Genomic DNA, 18,017 nt, shown 5'->3' with positions numbered 1-18,017 from the left:
AGGTCTTAGTGAAGACTCTTGTTGTCAGTGGCTGGTTGGTCTTAGGAGAACAGGCTGGGACAGGACTGTAAAGGGAAGAGGAGCGGGCAAGGCAGGGGCATAGCAGTGAAGGAGACTGAGAATGCAGGTAGATAAGTACTGTACAGGATGGTGGGTGGTGGGTTGTCCCTTTTCCCAGGAAAGTAGACATCACTTTCCATCTTAGCACACAGCTAGGGCAGCTTTGTAGCCTCCTGCATGTGTAAAACACCTGCTGGGAAGTTTGTGGCCCGCAACATGGGTCCCTTTTGGAGTGTGACTTTGCCCGTGGCTCACCCAGGTTTTGGTTTCAATACCCAGGTGCAGCAGGAAGGTGAACAGTGCTATTGCTGTGACAGGGGTCCCCCAGGTAAATAAATCCACATCGGAGTCATAGTAGGCCTGAAAGACAAGCACAGGGGCAAAGTTCTGTGGTCTGTAGGTGCCTAGAGGCAGTTGAGGAAAAAACCCTGCGCTGGGTTCCACTTACCAGGTAAGGAATGTAAAAGCACACCAGGCTCTGGAAGGCAGCGTCCACCATGTTTAGCCAGAATGCTTGTGGCCGGTATTCCTGGGACACAGAAACAAGAAAGGATTTACAGAGAAGGGGTTGTCCCCTCCAAGGCGTTCTTGCTGTGGGATGATCTTTATGTACAAAGACTCTTGTCTTTGCCAAGGTACCTTCTGATTGGGTTAATAAGGAGCTGAGTAGCCCATAGCTAGGGAAGAGAGAATAGGTGGGGCTTCTAGGGAGAGAAGGAGGAGGAGGAATCTAGATGCTTGGATTTCACCAGCAGACGTGGAGCAAGTCGGATGTGCTGCACTGAGAAGAGGTTACTGAGCCACGTGGCAGAACAAAGATTAGAAAATATGGTTAAATTAAGTTATAAGAGCTAGTTGGAAACAAGCCTAAGCTAGAAGCCAAGCTTTCATAATTAATAATAAGTCTCTGTGTCATTGTCTGGGGGCTGGCGATCCAAAGATAGTCTGACAAGAAAGCTTGCTATGTATTCTTCAGCATGTGATACCTAAAATACTTAGGTCAGGCACTAGAGGAAAATGTACTGTTTCAGGACCTGAGGAGAGCAAGGATCCAACATGGTGGATGAGAAATCAAATCAGGCAGGCTCACAGCTGTAGGCAGCTGAATCACTGGGAGCCTTTGAACCCAGAACATGAACCCTATAGGTATATGTCAGCAGAGGTCATGAATTTGAGAGGGAATCCAGAGGAAGGCTGGGAGGAGCTGAGTGGAGAAAAAGGAAGGGTAGAAATGATGTCAATACAGTCAGTACTCATGAAATTCCCTGGTGGTGGTTTGCAGGGGCATGGGGTAGGACACGATGACACTGAGCTTTACAAAGGAACTTTTCCTCAGGAAAGAACAGCTGAAGTCTTGGGCCTACCCCCTGATCTGCCCAGCCTCCTAATCTGGACCCCCTGGCCTGGGCCTCCCTAGTCTTCCATTTTGAAAAGGTTTTATGATGAGTCCTTTAGAAAGACTCTTAACAATGAGCCTTAGCTTTTAAAGTTAGATGATGGATGTTTCCTAGTGGAGTTTTAGATTTACTTATTTTTCTTTTATGTATATGAGTGTTTTTGTCTGCATATGTGCAGGATGTGTATGCATTGCCTAGAGCAGTAAGTGCTCTTTACCATGAAGCCATCTCTCCAACCCTTCATGATGGTAACAAAGAAATTATTACTCCAGTTTTGATATGGTTTCAGTGTGTCCCCGAGGGTTGATTCACTAATGCTTAATCCTCACTGTAAAATGTTGAGAGAGTGGAAACTTGGTGGGCCTTTGGAAGATAGTTAAGATAACCCACAGGAACCCCCATGACTGATTTACATGAAAGAGACTAGAAGAGACACATCCTTATGACTGCCAGGCCATGCCATGCTTTCAAGCTCCATCAACATCAAAACCATCTCCAGATGCATCTCTTCAACCTTGGACCTCCAGACAACTACTTTTATTTAAATAGCCCGACTTTAGTGGTTTGAATGGGAATGGTCCTCATAGGTTCATATATTCGAATGCTTGGTTCCCAGTTGGTGGAACTATTTGGGAAGGATCAGGGGGTGTGGCCATGGAGGAGGTATGCCTGCCTGCCACCATGTTCCCCACCATGGTGGCTATGGACTCACCCTCTGAAGCTTTAAGCCCCCAGTACACTCTCTTATAAGCTGCCTTGATCATGGTGCTTTGTTGCAACAATAGAGAAGTAACTAACACCATCTTAGGTATTTTGCTATATCAATGCCAAGCACACTATGACAACTCTATACCAATGGCAAAAATGGCCTTGGTACAGACAAATGAATGTTTCAGTATCTGGATAACAGAAATCTGTATTTAAAGAAGAAGCAACTAGGGCCCCATCATCCCTTCAGCAGCACTCTAGTAAGTCTTCAATGGCTTACAAGATACACACAGGATTCAGGAAGAGCATTTACCACCACTTAAGGAAAGCACTGGTGACATTCTCATTGGTTACCTCATTCCATGTGACAAGCTTACAGTGTCTTGTCTCATGCCTGGCTGAGGACAGTAAGTTGGCTAAGGTGAGAATCCTGTCAAGACCACAGGTACCAGCCAGAAAGCCAATTGTCTCCTAATAGCCTGTCTCCTGAGCTGTGAAGCCTGTTCCTCTGAGAATTAAGTGTCAGCAGAGCAGCTATAGGAAGGTAACTTGAAGCAAATACATTCTGAATTAGACATAATGTGGAAGAGATAGGATGCTGCATTCTTTCTGCACACATAACAACTAAACTGGCCAAAGAGAAGCATGCATGGTTTACTGCAAGGACTGGCAGGACAGCTGGCCTTCAGTTTGCAAACATGTGGATTGCTGATGTAAGCATACATTTACATCTGTCTGCTCATTCAGTGGTTTCCCTTTGAGTCTGTTGTCTTAATTCATGGTGAAAGTGACACTTTGTTTTTCTTTGCTTTTGTTTGCCTAAGGGAACTTGATTATCACCTGTGACCAAGTCAGATTTGATGTAGACTTTTCTTGGGAACCTGGAAATAGCTGAGGTAGAGAAGGTTTTCATTCAACATACTTTATGAATGCAAAGGCGTTCATTGTCCCCCCAAAGGCTTGTGTATTGAAGCTTGGTTCCAGGAGTGGTACTTGAGAGAGGTGACAGAACCTTTAGGAAGTGGAGCTTAGTAGGAGGTCCCTAAGTCATAGGGGTGTGCTTCTGAGGTGATGGTGAGGTCCTGGTTGCTTCCTCTTTGCTTCCCAGTTTGGGACATGAGCAGTTTGCTCCAGTATATGGTTCTCACCATTGCCATGACAATCAGGCACTCCTATCAGAAGCCCAAACAGGATTGCCCAATCCTAGACTGCAACTGCCATAACCATGTGTGCAAAAAAGCTTTTCCTCTTACAAGTTAATTGTCTCGGGTATTTTATTACAGCAATGCAAAGCTAACACAATGTATTACAGAGTCTAACATACAGTATCCATTCTCCAATTTTGACAATTTTCTAGTAGGGATTTGGGGAGAATTTTACTTTCTGCAAGGGGGTGGAGGCCAAGAGATGGAGGCAGAGATAGCAGGGTGCTTACCTCCATGTTCTGGCCACTCTTGTAAAGCTGGGGCTCTCTCAGCAGCATGTCGGCTGGAATGTCTTTATCCAGCACCCCAGTCACGAGCTGGGGAAGCGATGAGAAGAGCAGATTAAAGAAAATCAGATACCACTGGTCAATCATGGCAGATGCAGAAAAGCCACAGTAAAACTGGAACCAAAACAAGAGGCCCACAAACATCTGCAACAGAGAAAGGAGGCATAAGAACAGGTTATTTTTTTAGCTGTCCCTGCAGAGACTCATCTGAAGGACTCAATATCCCCGCAGAGATTTTCTGTAATTAAGTAGCTAGGCAGTGATTTCTCCCGAAAGCCTCTAGCCTTGTCATTGGCCTGCTCACAATCCTCTTCTACCACAGTCCCCTGTACTCAAGAGACCAGTAGTAGGAATTTGGAATTCCCAGGAGCATCCCAAGGAGGCATGAGATTTTGTTCCAGAAGAGTTGGAGATGGTCAATGTGAAACGATCAAGGCGGGGCTCAGGATGGCTTACATCTTAAGGCCTGGGCTCCTGCCCTGGGGCCTTCCCTTTTTCTGTCTTCCCAAATACCCACCCTAGGATACATCTGTAAGCCCATGCCCCGCCCCCCATCTTCTTTCTTTCTCTCTCTGTTTTTGGGGGGTGGGGGGAGGGCACAAGGCTTAACTATGTAGCCCAGGCTAACCTTGTTATGGTCCTCCCATCTCTGCCTTATTTTTGGAAAGGAACAGTGGAAACTCATCAACACTTTCCATAAGAGCTTCGAAGACACACGTGAGCACAAGAGCAAAGGCAAGCAAGTAAGAAACAGAGACCGTCAACCCCCTGCTGGGGTGGGGGTGGGGGAGTGGGGGTGGTGGGAGTTAGCCAAGATGGCTTTCCGCTTTCAGCTGCTGAGAGTTTCAGTGGCTGGAGCGCATTTACATGGGAAATACAGCAGTCTGATAGCGGATATAAAACACTGTGGTTCAGCTCTTGAATGCCTCCCAGAGGCCCCTGAGTTAAGGCTTGTTTCACAGCTGAGAGAGCTCTTTGGAGGTAGTGGAAGCTGAAAGAGGTGGGGTCTAGTGAGAGGAAGTTACATCAGGAAGGGCATGTCCTGAAACAGAATATTGGTAACCCAATTCCCTCTGGCTTTCTGTAAGCCATGGGGTAAGCAGCTTTGTTCCAATCATGGTGTGCTGCCTCCTCATAGACCCAAAGGAAACGGAAAGCAAGTCTGTGGGCTGAAACATCTGACGCCATGATCTAAACAAACAAACAAAACAAAACCAAAAACCCCAAACAAAAACTTTCCCCTTATAACTTACTTATTCCAGTTATTTCACTAGAGTGATACAGAACTAGCACACAAAGTGTTTTCACACTCACTGTGTCATTTGGCAGAGACCAGATCACCTCTCTGCTTCAGTGTCCCCGTCTATGCCACGGCCATCGCTGTGAGAGCTGCCCAGGGAGGGTGTTGAGAATGAAAGGGCCCGATGCCTTTAAAGAATTCGTGAGGTCCCTGGAATCCTGTGGCTATTCTCAGAGGCATACTCTTCCTAGTTTAATGTCCTTCTTTCCTCTGAGACTCAAGCTCAAGCTGCTCTTACATTTACAGAAAACTAAGGTGTGAGATACGAAAGTGGTCAGAGTAGGAGTAATAAATCCAACACGAATGGATCGTGGCCTAAGGTGTCAGGGGCCAGTCTCCAAAGCAGATGTGGTCAAGTGGAGGAATGTTCCACTGGGCACAGTGAGGACTGCCTCTGGGTTCACGGAGCTCTCCATGGCCCTTGAATGAGTTGCTTTATGCCTCTGGCTCTTCACTTTACCTCTCTGAGCCTTGGTTTCGTGCCTTAGAAATGGCTTCTGAGGATCAGAAAAAAATGCTCGTCCATGTGGGTGGAAGCTATGACTAAATCCCCCCAAGTACTGCTTTCATCTATGACTTAAGCTTCCTAATATGCGATGTCCCCCTCCACACCAGCCCCTGACAGACTTCATTGATTTGCTCCCCTGCCTTCCTCCCACAGCTCACTCTTGCTCACCCACCATCGTGGGCTCAGCCTTCTGAGTCATAGTAGAGCAAATGGAGTCAAAAGAACAGGAAGAAAAATCCTTAGATAATTGAGAGCCCCCCTCATAGTACCAAAGAGCTTTCTTCCCAAGCCTCTGTTACTATAGAAACTGTTCTTCTCTGCTCTTTATTGGAAAGGCCAATTTATTCTTAAAATTAATGACTCTCTCCTGTGGGGAGTGATTACCCTTGAACTGCTCACGTGGATGAATGCTCTTAACAAAGCCCTGCATCTTACATGAGGAAAACCAGGCAGGCAGCTCTTTCTTTCTCCTCCTGTGCTCTCCGACAAGGACAGGATTAACATGGCAGGCTGCCGTGTTAGCCTCTGTTTACCTCTAAAGTGTTAGAAAGCTTGGAGTATGTTACTCTCACCACCTTCTCAGGTTCATAGCCTTGAACTGGGAATTACAGGGTTGAGCTAGCTTAATTCATAGTTCTGTTTTGGGGGATGAAAAAAAATTATAACCCATAGAAGTCAAACAGACATGGTCCTCAACTTATGATGCCTCAATTTAGGATTTTTCAAGTTTATCATGATGGTGTGAAAGCAATATGCCTTCTGCAAAACTTTGAATTTTGATTTGGATTGTTTCCTGGGCTTTATTCTCAGGAAATGCTAGACAGTGGCTTTGAGCCGAAACTCCCAGTTAGCTGGTCACAAGGCAACAATGCTCCAGTGTACTGTGAACTACGCTATGATAGTAGTTGACCTAAATGTACTAAACATATTTTTCATTTGTGATATTTCAACTTGTGATGGGTTGTTATCAATACAACATAACCCTACTCTAAGTTGAGTACTAAGGACTGAAAGAAATGAGGCTTTACTCCAGTCTAACCTACTCCAAAGGGGCCATTCACTCCTGGGGAGAGAAGGTGGGAACCTATAGGTTCTGGGTATCTGAGGCCTCGCCATTCTGGCAAGTCAATACTGGGGTATAAAGAAAGGAGAAAAGAACTCACAAGGGCAGAAACAGAACAATGTTTTTGGATGTGGTCCCAGGTGGAGCTTAATCTGAATTGATTTCCAAATCTACTCAATTAGCCATTTCCTGATTGGTTGCAAGCATCTGTATTCATTTGTGAGAAGACATTTTGGAAATGAGGCAAGTGAGTGGGTGGGAGAGGTTAGGAGTGGGAAAGTATGTGTCAGCCTCCAGAATGAACCATTAAGAACACAAGAAAAAGCTGTACTGACTTCAGCTTAGATTTAGCATGAAGGTTTTCATATGGAATTTAAAAAAAACTTTTAATTTATTTGAATCTTTTTCAGTAGATCACAACATCTTCTTGACCCTGGCGTTCTGGTATTTAGACAGTGAGATTTATGGGACAAGCTTAGAAGGTCATTTATCCCAAGAGTTTAGTTTGTCTCCTTGTTGGTTCACTCAGCCTCAAGCTGCCAGAGGCAGAGGTGAAACCAGCAGCCCCTCAGGAGAGTGTCTAGAAATCTTACAAATGAGTCAGAATTTTGTGATGATCCTGTGGGCCATTCCTCAGGCCTGTGGAGCATGAAAGAACTAAGATTAAACATGAGGACTATGTGGGAGAGATCAGGAACAGCCCTGTATTCAAAACCCCTGAAGAGACACAAATGTTCACAGTGCATCTGGCCTAGGAATCTTCACTTAAACAGAGCTACCAATTAAGCTAGCTAGAAGAGTGTGTATCTGCCCTAAGCCTAGGAGAGTGTGAAAGGCCCTTTCTTACCAGGTTCAAGGCCTCACTTGGGGATTTGTACAAGAGCTGGTGTGAGTGTGTCTCTGATAGACAACATTCAGTGTCTGAACTATATAGCAAGATCAAGTGATTTTTCTGATTGCAAGGCCACTGAACACACTTCTGCTTTAAACCTTCCTTGCCTACAGCAGAGAAATCAGTGTCCCACTGTGGACATCCTAGTCCTAAGGAACACTTTAAGAACACTCCTAAGAAACACAAGGATGTAGGTTGAGAACTAAAGAACAGAATCAGAGGTCAGATAGCGACACAGTCTTAGCAACTTACTGTCTATTGGATCTGTTGCAAATTGCTGGCCTTGTCATTATGCTACCTTATAAAGCCATACATGAACTTTCTTGTGTTGCCTGCTGTTTATAAGACCTTCCGTCCTTAAAGATGCAGCTGTTTTCATTTCCCATGAGTTAGTTTTCAGATATTATAGGGCACAAGACCAGGATACTATCACAGACATTCATACAAACCCAAAAGTGGACAGGAGACCCTGGTGGTCTTCTGGCCTTATGCAGGCATCAGTCTGACAAACTGTAAGCCTTTGGGGGGTGGGGATGGGGTAGGGTTGTCACAGAGGCCTTCTATGTCCCTCTTTCTCGACTGTGAGTCTGCAGTTGATACAGTGCAAAAGCAGTTATGGTAAGCCTTTAACTGAAAAATTCTAAAGACCCGTGCCAAATACCTACTGTGTTTTTGTAGAAGAAATACAGCACCATGTTGGCCAGTCTGGAGTAGCACCAGTGTCCGTGCACGATCAACAGCCTCTCCAGGTACCGGAATCTTGGCACTGCGAAGTCGCTTGCCATCACAGCCTTGAAAAGGAAAGTAATTCGCATCACTGCTGATGCCCAACCACTTGGCAGAGAAGAACAAAGGCAAGGCAAAACAAACATGGGAGGAAAAAAAAAAATCCAGCTTCAAACACAGTGCTAAGTGTGACTTCATCTTATTAACTCCTTCAGTTAAAAAGAAAAACCACTCAATAAGCACTGGTTCTCAGGGATGCCACTTTCTAGAACCGTTTAAGGCCTCAAACACTAGATATAGGATTAATGAGTTTTAAAAAGCCTTCAATTTTTCTCTTTTAATATTGTTTCCTATCAAGCCTCAAAACCTAGAGATGCATGGGATTTCCCTCACCTTTCTACGGCCCCGTGGTACTTATTTCTATACTGTACCCAGATCTCAAAGATGAGCTAAGGATGACCCGCTAATGTTTATCGGATTGGGAGTTGTGTTTTGGACTACTCTCCCAGGAAGTTAAACAGTCTGTTACACTGCAGTTTTTAAGGAATGACAAGAAAAAAATCTCTACATGTCTGGCAACTTGTGCACTTCATTCCCCAATATTCTCCTCTCAGCTGCTGAACTGACAGGTAGAAATGGTAGCTATGTGCGGGCCCACTCTCAGCCCTTCCCTTAGCTTCCTGCAGACTTACTTCATCCAGGCTCACTCATGAAATGGAAAAGAAGAAAAGAGAAAATGACTTCTCTCTCTGTCTTTTCACAATGCTCCCACCGCAGCACACGTATGGAGAAGCTCAAGTAACATTTGTTGAATGAATGGAAGGAAAAATTCATTAGGGATTTTTCAGCATTGCCAATTTCTGCTATTTCCCTTAAGAAAAAGCTAACTAGACAGTACTTGTCAATCTCATATGCAGAGAAACCTTTGCCTTTTTTTTTTTTTTTTTTAGACAGGGTTTCTCTGTGTAGCTTTGCGCCTTTCCTGGAACTCACTCTGTAGTCCAGGCTGGCCTCAAACTCACAGAGATCTGCCTACCTCTGGCTCACAAGTGCTGGGATTAAAGGTGTGCACCAAGCACCAGCACCAGTACCACTAACGCCACCACCACCACCACATGACAACCTTTGCCTTTTGTATTACAGACATTGATGGTGAGCACCTGGGGGGAGACTCAGCTGCTACAACTGCTCCTTAGGCTTGAGGCAGGTACACAATTCTCCATCCATAAGATTTGTGACTAGAGTCATGTGAGCAGTGATGAAAACAGCTGGGACCATAAGGCAGGTGGTGTTGAGCAAGCAAAGTTCTAGGTAGGATGTGTCTGAATATTTTTGTATGTACTTCAAGTTATACGTAATGGAGGATGTATTATGCAAGATGGCCAGACATCTTCTGATGACCCTGTTGCTTGTGTGTTATTCTGGTAAACGAGAGGATGCTATTCTGATCTCTTCTTGTAAAGCACAGATGTGAGAAATCTGGACTGAGTCCCTATAGGTACGTCAGGATAGGTAGGAGGTCACCAGCCCAGCCACCGTCTGACAGTCACCTCAGGCCAGGAGCTAGAAGGAACAACAGAGCTTCTGTGCTTTGAAACACTCAGTTTCTGTGGACTCCTCTGGTCTACCATATTGTGGAACAGTCCCTGGAGCCAAGCTCTGACAGAGGCAGGTACAAAGTGAACAGAGTTTCTACCACCCTGTCTCTAACAGGACAGCTGGGGAAGCGGAAAGCGTTGGCCTAGGCTATTTCTATGTAGGGACAGGCCCTGTGTCTGCACTGGATTTGGGGTGGGTAGGAAAGGCAGAAGGCTGGAGAGCCGGGTGAGCTTCCTCGGGAATTCTCAGCATTTGGAGGTGTTTCCAAAGACAGCCCCAAAGTCTACACTGTGGCCTACTAATCTGTTTTTCAGCACTTGAGATCACACTGTGTGTACCAGGTAAGCACCCCACTCCTGAGCTGTGTCCTTCGCTCCTGTTCAATGACTGTCCTCTTTGAGTGAGTTTCTAAGCTAACTCCACTGAGGACAGTGACTATGTCTAATGGTGTCTGTTTCTAAGTGTGTGCCAGGCAATAGTGCAGTCTCATTGATTTTTGAAAGAATGAATAATGGGATAAATGACTGAAAAATCAAAAAGCATATAACGCATTTGGTTCAGAACTGGATGTTCCATTAGGCATATAAGTCAACCTTTTGTATTTGTGGGAATAGAATCTGCAGACTCAAACAACCGTGGATGTCAAATATTCAGTAAAAACTATATTGAAAATATACAAATTGTTCTTTCCAAACTACACAGCACAACTACTATTTACATAGTGTTTCCATTGCATTGGGTACAAGAAATCATCTAGTGATTATATAAAGTGTATAGATGGGTGTGTGTAGGATTTATGCAAATATACCAGTTTATGTGAGAGACTTACACATCTATGGATGTTGGTGTTGAAGCAACTCTCCCTGGTTACTGAAGGGCAACTGTACTGTACTTCCAGTAGGGGCCCTACTATCCGACTGCAGTTTAATACCAAGCCAGAAAATGAATGTTCTCTGCACAGCCAAACATATAGTGAGTGTTCCAGGAATAGTTTTTGATTGAATGAGTGATCCAACCAGTGAATAAATGGTGATTAGCAATATGATTTTAAAAACTCACTGAATAAACTGTCCCCTAAAAGCTTTACCAAAGTTTTAAAAAATGTGACTCAAACTTGCTCAAGTGTTAGAAGTTGTAATACTATATATCTAGAAGCAGCATATTTTAAATTAACCAGTGTTTTCAATTTCTGGAACATTCAGAGCTGACACAGAGACAAATGCAAAGCAAAGACGGAACTTCCATGGGAGTCAGGATGGCCACATTCCATCTTCGGAGTGATTTCAGGTTCCAACAGTGTCACGAGGCACCTTTTACAGAGTATAGTTACTGTTGGGTAAGAGTAAACAGAAATGCCTCCCAGATGGGCCAGGGGAGGGTATCCCCAAATATACTTGTGTTGACAGAGGCAAAGACATTTATTGCACGTGGCTTCATTCGTTTATTGCACATGGCTTCATTAACAGAATGACATTCCACTTTAGCTTCTACTACTGGCTTAGCTGAAGGTGAGCACTGACCCATACTGAAGGCAAATCCTTCAGCTTCGTTAAAGTCCAGAGACAGGCTGGGATAACTTGTGCTATCATGGAATAAGAGGCCAATGAGGGCCATTTGGTCCTACAGGACAGCCCAATTGGTCTTTTACCTGCATGCCTTCCTGGCCTGAGATCCCCACGCCTACATCTGCCACCTGGATCATGCTGACATCATTGGCCCCATCACCTGAAAACAACACAGGCAGGAAGAATCATTGATTTTGAGATGCATAGAATCACAGGGACACGTAGAGCAGAATCAGGCACAGTACAACATGGAACTGCCAGTCACATCAAGCTGTCCCAGCACTGAGCCACCATCTTATTTATCCACTGGGTTCTATACTATCGGGATATGCTTAGAAAAGGCCCTTAATGTGACAGCACAATAATATCATCCTCCTCATCACTACTGCAGGTATTCAACCCCTCCAGCTGGACACCAGGACCTCTCCAACTCACAGTCACCTTACCAATTTTCTTACAAAATCAAACAGGTTAAGTTCTGCTCAGCATTTTGTGCACATTGATTACCTCAGTGAATTAAACAATATGTGCTTTTTGGCTCTCTGAGGCATAGTAAAGAAAACATCCATTGTACCATCAAGCTGTTGACTGGTGAATGTTAAAAAGTCAGAGACCTTGACATCTTTGGGATGTCAAAACACTGACACAGCCATTATAATTTGAGACAATAGTAGCCATTCTTGGAATTAGGCTTAGAACAGCTCAAGACATAGCAGACATGCCAAGCTGTAAAAACAACAGGTGTAGATATACAAAAGTCAGAGTTATATGTGGTTAAATGTGGTTATAAGTAGTCCCTTTTATTTCTGCCCTCCCCCAGTATTAGAAATCAAACCTAGGGTTTTTGAACGCCACACAAATATCCTGCCACTAACCTATATCCCCAGCCCTCTTTTTACTTTTTGAGACAGGGTCTGAGTTTGTTGTGATGGCCTTGAACTTACTCTGTATCCCTAAGGCTGACCTTAAATTTGCAATCTTTTTGTCTCAACTTTCTCAGTACTTGGGTTCCCAGGTATGCCCCCAGGTGATTTTATTGTTCTTTATGGAGCTAAACTCAATGGATGATCAATTTGTTGAATTAAAGTTTTGTGAAACAATGGGAATCTCTCTAGCGTCCTAAAATGCCCCTATTCAAAAATGAATTATCATGTGCAATTGGGCTCTCTAAGTCTAAATTGCTGGGTTCCTTAGACTGAAACATATGGTCCAAGAAATGACATGACATTCTAGGGGAGATTAGCTTCTCCTTCCCTGAAGGGGATGCTTTCTTCCCTCAGCTTGGGCCAGGGGAGCCATGGTGAACACTCTGATCATGTCTCCTAAGCATGTGTCCTTGTCCATCTGTGTATTCTCCTAGTGGATACTATGGATTTCCATAACTCTTAGGGTGTGCAGACTTTGGTTACCAAGGTCTCACACTTAATGCTGACTTCTCCTAGCAGATGAAGTACCTGTGATGATAATGGGTAATACCCCAGACTTTCTGCAAATGATACTGTCATTATAGGTGACTGACTAATTGGTGAAGATACTTTATCACTGAGCCAATTACTTCCTAGGAGTGGGTTACATTTATAACTGGTGTTATGAGAGTTACTGCCTTCCTGGCCCTCACCAGGAAGTGGCTGAACTGATGCTGGAAACTATAGCCAATTCAGACATAGGTAGAGATGATTCCCTAAGAATGTGTTAAGTGACCACCACCCTGTCATTGGAGGGGAACCTAGAAGGCACCCAGCCAAGGGTGCCTGCAAGAAAAATAAGGTTAGATACTATCTTTAAATGATGCAAAGTTGTGCTGTCTTGAAATGGATTTATTTAATGAGATGCTTGTCTCAAAACAATCAACAAATTCAGCTGAGAAGAATCACTGAGTCTTCTGGTTGGTACAGCCAGGGTCCCTAGAACATTATACAACCTTGACCCCAAGAGGAATGTGACAACTCAAAGCCCTTAAACCCTTGAAAAAGGCCTCTGCCATGTCAACATGTGCTAACATAAGACCATCACTGTGGCTGAACTGTGTGGGACAGGTAGGTATCTAATGTCCTGTCTCCCAAGCATTGGCCTACATTCCAGCTTGTCCTCTAACATTAGCAGTTGCTGATCTTGTAATAGTACCTATGTCTGCTACCTTATCTTGTGGCTCTTTGATGTATGTTTTATGTCTGGAATGCTCCCCTTTACCACACTGGGTAGAATATTGTAAGTGGAAACAGGTGAATAAGGCTTCTCTTGTTTCATAGTGTTAGATGGAAGAGGATCAGAAATTCAGGCCACATAGAGAGGGAGAAGTTGAAGAAGACAGCTGTAGGGTCAGGCCCTGTAGTATTGGCCTAGATACTTGCCTATGGCCAGGGTCATGGCCTTGAGCTTGCTTCTGACCAACTTAACCACCATGCTCTTCTGCAAAGGGGTTGACCGGCAGCAGAGGACAGAGCGACACTGCTTGGCAAGGAAGAGAAATTTGTCCTCCAGGCTTTTGTCAAGGGCATAGGCCAGACTTCTCCCATCAATCACAAGGCTTTGGCTGGGGCTGGAGCCAGTGGATGTGGAGGCTGGGTTGAAAGAGAACCCCACGCTCACATTGCTTTCAGTATTCTCAGGGGTGCTTTGGGAGATTCTGGACTGCACATACTGGAGGCATTGGTCCAGGAGGGCTGCACATGCTTCCTGAAATTGACAAGCAACGTATTTCAGTAATGTTACTGACCCTGGTTATCTGCCTCAATGCCCCAAGCTAATGTCCTTCTAGGGCACGTGGCTGTTATGAATGGCTCTTTAGACTTCCAGAAAAGGAAGTTCAGCTGGAGAGGATGACTTCCTGCATAGGAGAGAAAGAACTCAGCTTCCACTGGATTATACTTTATTGCCCATGCAGCTGTGCTGAAGTTGATATGGAGCATGTTCACCTTCATGGATGTGGGTGCATTACTGCTCTGTCTTACACGGTTAGGCTAAAGGTTCATCCTGTGTGTCTCTACAGTTCTCTGGGGCCTTTACCTAAACCTTCCTGCCTCATACTGCTCCATCAATGCTGGTGCACAAATCTCTTTCAAAGCCTTTTATGGATCAGTCAATAAATATAATTTCAGTGTTCTGTCTAAATTCTCCATTTCCACTTGGGAAAGAAAAAAAGGTCCAATTACTGTGTTTTTTCATAATCCATGCCCTTCCCAAACTGGATCTGAGTTCCAGAGAGAAGGAAAACCTGGATAATAACAGGCTTCGGGGGCAGGAACCAGAGACCAAAGAGGGAGCTCATTCCCAAGAACAAACACACATAGAGAAGTTTGAAAGGCTCCTGTCCTGCACACAGACAACCCACTAGTGCCTGGTTCCTTGCTGTATACTGTGGACAACCAGCTGTGGCCAATCAATACTTATTGGTCTGTCACATTGAGAAAACTAATAAATCTGAAAAGAGATTGCCACTGCCCTTAGGAAGACTGGAAGGCAAGGCAAGTCCCTGGATATGACCACTGCCAGACAGATGGGAACATCCAGACTTGTGACTGGAGATAGAAACCTCTCCTGGAGGAGGACATGCTGATAACTGGGGAAGACTTAAGAAGAACACGGATAGAGAAACTCCATGAGGTACCTGGTCCTACTACAAAACACTGACACAGGTAGTTCCTGGTGAGACGAAGCAGGCTCACTCCAATCTCTCTCCTGATGCAGATATTTTATCTGGTCAGGGGCACAGAGCAGCTATTTGTGAACTCTGAAAGAAAACTAGCATTCAGATAGGGAAAGGAAATTATCATAAGGACCCCAAAGGGTGACAAATGTTCCATTCACCCCGGAAGCCTCTGGCATGGCCCAAGGTCTCCAAGATTTGAAAGTGGATGCCAGAGACCAGCAGCTCTGGAAGAAACCCTGGGCTCTGGCTGCAGGAGGGAGGAAGGGCATTCTCAATGCTCAGATTGACACAGGGAACCTCTGGTTTTTTTTTGTTGTTGTTGGTTTGTTTGTTTTATTTTCCTGTCTTCTAGTCTCCATCACATGGGTTCTGCTATGCTGGCAGCAAACAGGACCATCTAGGGATGAAGATTCAGAAGGAGTGGAACCCACCTCTTGTCTCAGGCACTGCGGTGTCGAGATGGCAGTATAATGACTGCCTTTCTTCTCTGCCCTACCATTCCTGGGCTTCACATGCAAGTGGAGGAGGAGGAAAACGGGAAGTAGAAAGGAGTAACCTGAACCTTGGCCTTCTCACCAGAGGAGAAAAGGGGGGTCTTGAGAAACTAGAAAGTACTAGAAAGATGGTAAAAGAAAGATCCCTCAGCTGGCTCTAAAATACTATTTATGAATTTAGGGGTTCACTATATGATGTGAGCACATGGGCATAATCCTGAGGGGACAGCAACACTGAGAATGGCACTCTGGCACAGCCACCACCCCTGCTCTACACTGACTTCCAATATGAACTGTGTGAGCTCACAGGGACTTATCTCCAAAGAGTTCAATAAAGAAAAGGGGGTGGGGAGGAGCTGTAGTCCTTGTAAAATGAATACAAGTGGCAAATACCAGGTCATCAACAACATGATGGTATGATTATACAATGTAATGAAATAATGATACCTCATGCCTTCCACACAACATTCATAGCTTCATTCTCATAATAGCAATATCAGGAGAACCTAAAGATCAAACCAGTCTATAAACAATTTTATCAGTTCTCTTCAAAATTCCAAGGACGCAAAAGACAAAGATAGTCTGCGAAACTGTCACAGTCAGGGACATTCAAGAGAGCTTTGACAAACAGATGTAACATGAAATCCTGAAACAGGATGGCAGGTGCCAGGTAAGACAATCTATATAGCAAGAGCTTTTGTTAGATCATGTGTTAACGTTAGTTTGTGGGTATAACAAATGCTCTATGCTCCTATAAGATGCTAATCGGGAGAAATTGGGTATGATATGGGAATGCTCCAATGACTTTTCCAAACATTTTTGTAAATATAAAACCATTCTATATATGGAGTTTATTTTCTAAAATCATCACTATACAGACTTAGGAGTAAAGAGACAATAACAGATAGAAGTCAGTCAGCTTGAAACAAACACAAACACATTGTGATCAAACTGCTTAAGACAAAGAAAAAAATCCCCGGAGCAGCCACACAAAAACAGTCATTGGTTATTAGGCAGCAGGGGTTCAAGGGCAGCACCGATTTCATGAGAAACCATGTATGTGGAAGGAAGTGGAATACGCTTAGAGTACTGGAAGGAAATAATTGCCATTTCAGTCTTCCATATTCAGTGAAGATATGGGTCCAGAAGGAAATGCAGTTAAGCCATTTCCTGAGTAAAGAGACAGTGTTTGTTGTCAGTGGACCTGCCCTACAGCAATGGCTTCAGACACAAGGGAAGAGGTGAGCCAAGGAGACTGAGGAGGAAGTCCTGTCTCCTGACCCTTAAGACACAAAAACTGAAGCATCCCATTTATCAACCGAAGGGCATTGACTTTGGAGAAGAGAGCAGCTGCCCCGACACAATGCAGTCTCAATATAAACCATTCCTTTGGTTACTGAAAAGCTAACAAAGTTTGATGAATTGAAATATTATTTAACCAGAAATATTATTTAACCAAAATGGAATCAAACTAGGAATCAGTAACAGAAAGGTGATAAGACAACCTCCAAGTATTTGGAAATGAAACAAAGCACTTTGAAATAATCCACAGACTCGAAAGTGAACATAAGAAATATTTATAAAAATATCTTGAGCTGTATATAGCTGAAAACACATTTCAAAATTGTGAGGTACAGATGTTTTGCTTATATTAGAAAAGAAAAAATGCTTGGGAACAGGGAAATAAAAGTAAGATGAAGACAAAGAGGAGGAAGAAGGCAACCAAGATCATCATCAATAAAATTGAAAATAAACCAACAGAGAAAAGAAATCGAAGCAGCCCAAACCTTGTTCTTGAAGAGTCGGTGTAACTGATAGGCTGGCATCAAAAACAATCAAAGAACAGACACAAAACACCAATGTCATAAATAAGAGAGGAAGTGTCACTGAAATTCCACAAACATCAAGACAGCAAGGAGAACATGTGGCTTTCAGGGACAGGGTCCTGAGGTCTGGACAGCTGATGATCTGGGTGTGGGACTTAGAAGGAATCCATGATTACCCATTGCTCTGGGATAATGCTTTTGTACGCTGGTGTAATAAAACACTGATTGGCCACTAGTCAGGCAGGAAGTATAGGTGGGATAAGCAGACAAGGAGAATTCTGGGAAGAGGAAGGCTGAGTCAGGAGGCACCAGCCCTCCATCCACGGAGCAGCATGTAATGGCACAGAGTGGGACACAGAGACCAGATGGGACACAGAAAATCTTAGTTTTCCTGTGACCCACCAGGTCCCAGCCACTCACACCCAAGTAAACACACAGAGGCTTTTTATTAATTAAAACTGCTTGGCCATTAGCTCAGGCTTACTACTGACTAGCTCTTGCACTTAAACACAGCCCATTTCTGTTAATCTATACATTGCCACATTTTCCATGGCTTTACCTGTGTGCCATTACATGCTGCTCCCTGGACAGTGAATCCCACAGCAACCCATAGAAGTTATCATGGCCTTTAGCTCCTAAAGAAGCCTGAGGAGGGGATATACACAGAAGGAGTCTTGGGCTTCACCAAGAAGATTGTGGGTAACCTGAAGAGATTTCAAGTGGAGCTCATGGGAGGAA

At 44.2% G+C, this 18,017-nt stretch overlaps 1 protein-coding gene across 4 annotated transcripts in view; it reads right to left on the bottom strand.

The window, feature by feature from the left end:
* Atp10a (ATPase phospholipid transporting 10A (putative)) overlaps window positions 1–18,017 on the bottom strand; it is a 168,618-nt gene that overhangs the window by 1,733 nt on the left and 148,868 nt on the right. For 2 of the 4 annotated variants that reach the window (XM_076543967.1, XM_076543969.1), the window contains exons 15-20: window positions 13,662–13,986; window positions 11,394–11,470; window positions 8,086–8,211; window positions 3,601–3,801; window positions 509–589; window positions 316–420 (exon numbers count right to left, since the gene is read on the bottom strand). In XM_076543967.1, coding sequence (XP_076400082.1) covers window positions 316–420; window positions 509–589; window positions 3,601–3,801; window positions 8,086–8,211; window positions 11,394–11,470; window positions 13,662–13,986 — 915 coding nt within the window. The remainder of the gene's footprint in view (window positions 1–315; window positions 421–508; window positions 590–3,600; window positions 3,802–8,085; window positions 8,212–11,393; window positions 11,471–13,661; window positions 13,987–18,017) is intronic. The other 2 variants (XM_076543974.1, XM_076543972.1) reach the window with 1 other exon arrangement.

Source organism: Peromyscus maniculatus, chromosome 1, assembly GCF_049852395.1.
Source record: "Peromyscus maniculatus bairdii isolate BWxNUB_F1_BW_parent chromosome 1, HU_Pman_BW_mat_3.1, whole genome shotgun sequence".
Lineage (NCBI taxonomy): Eukaryota > Metazoa > Chordata > Mammalia > Rodentia > Cricetidae > Peromyscus > Peromyscus maniculatus.
This window is presented reverse-complemented; position numbering and strand designations above follow the sequence as displayed.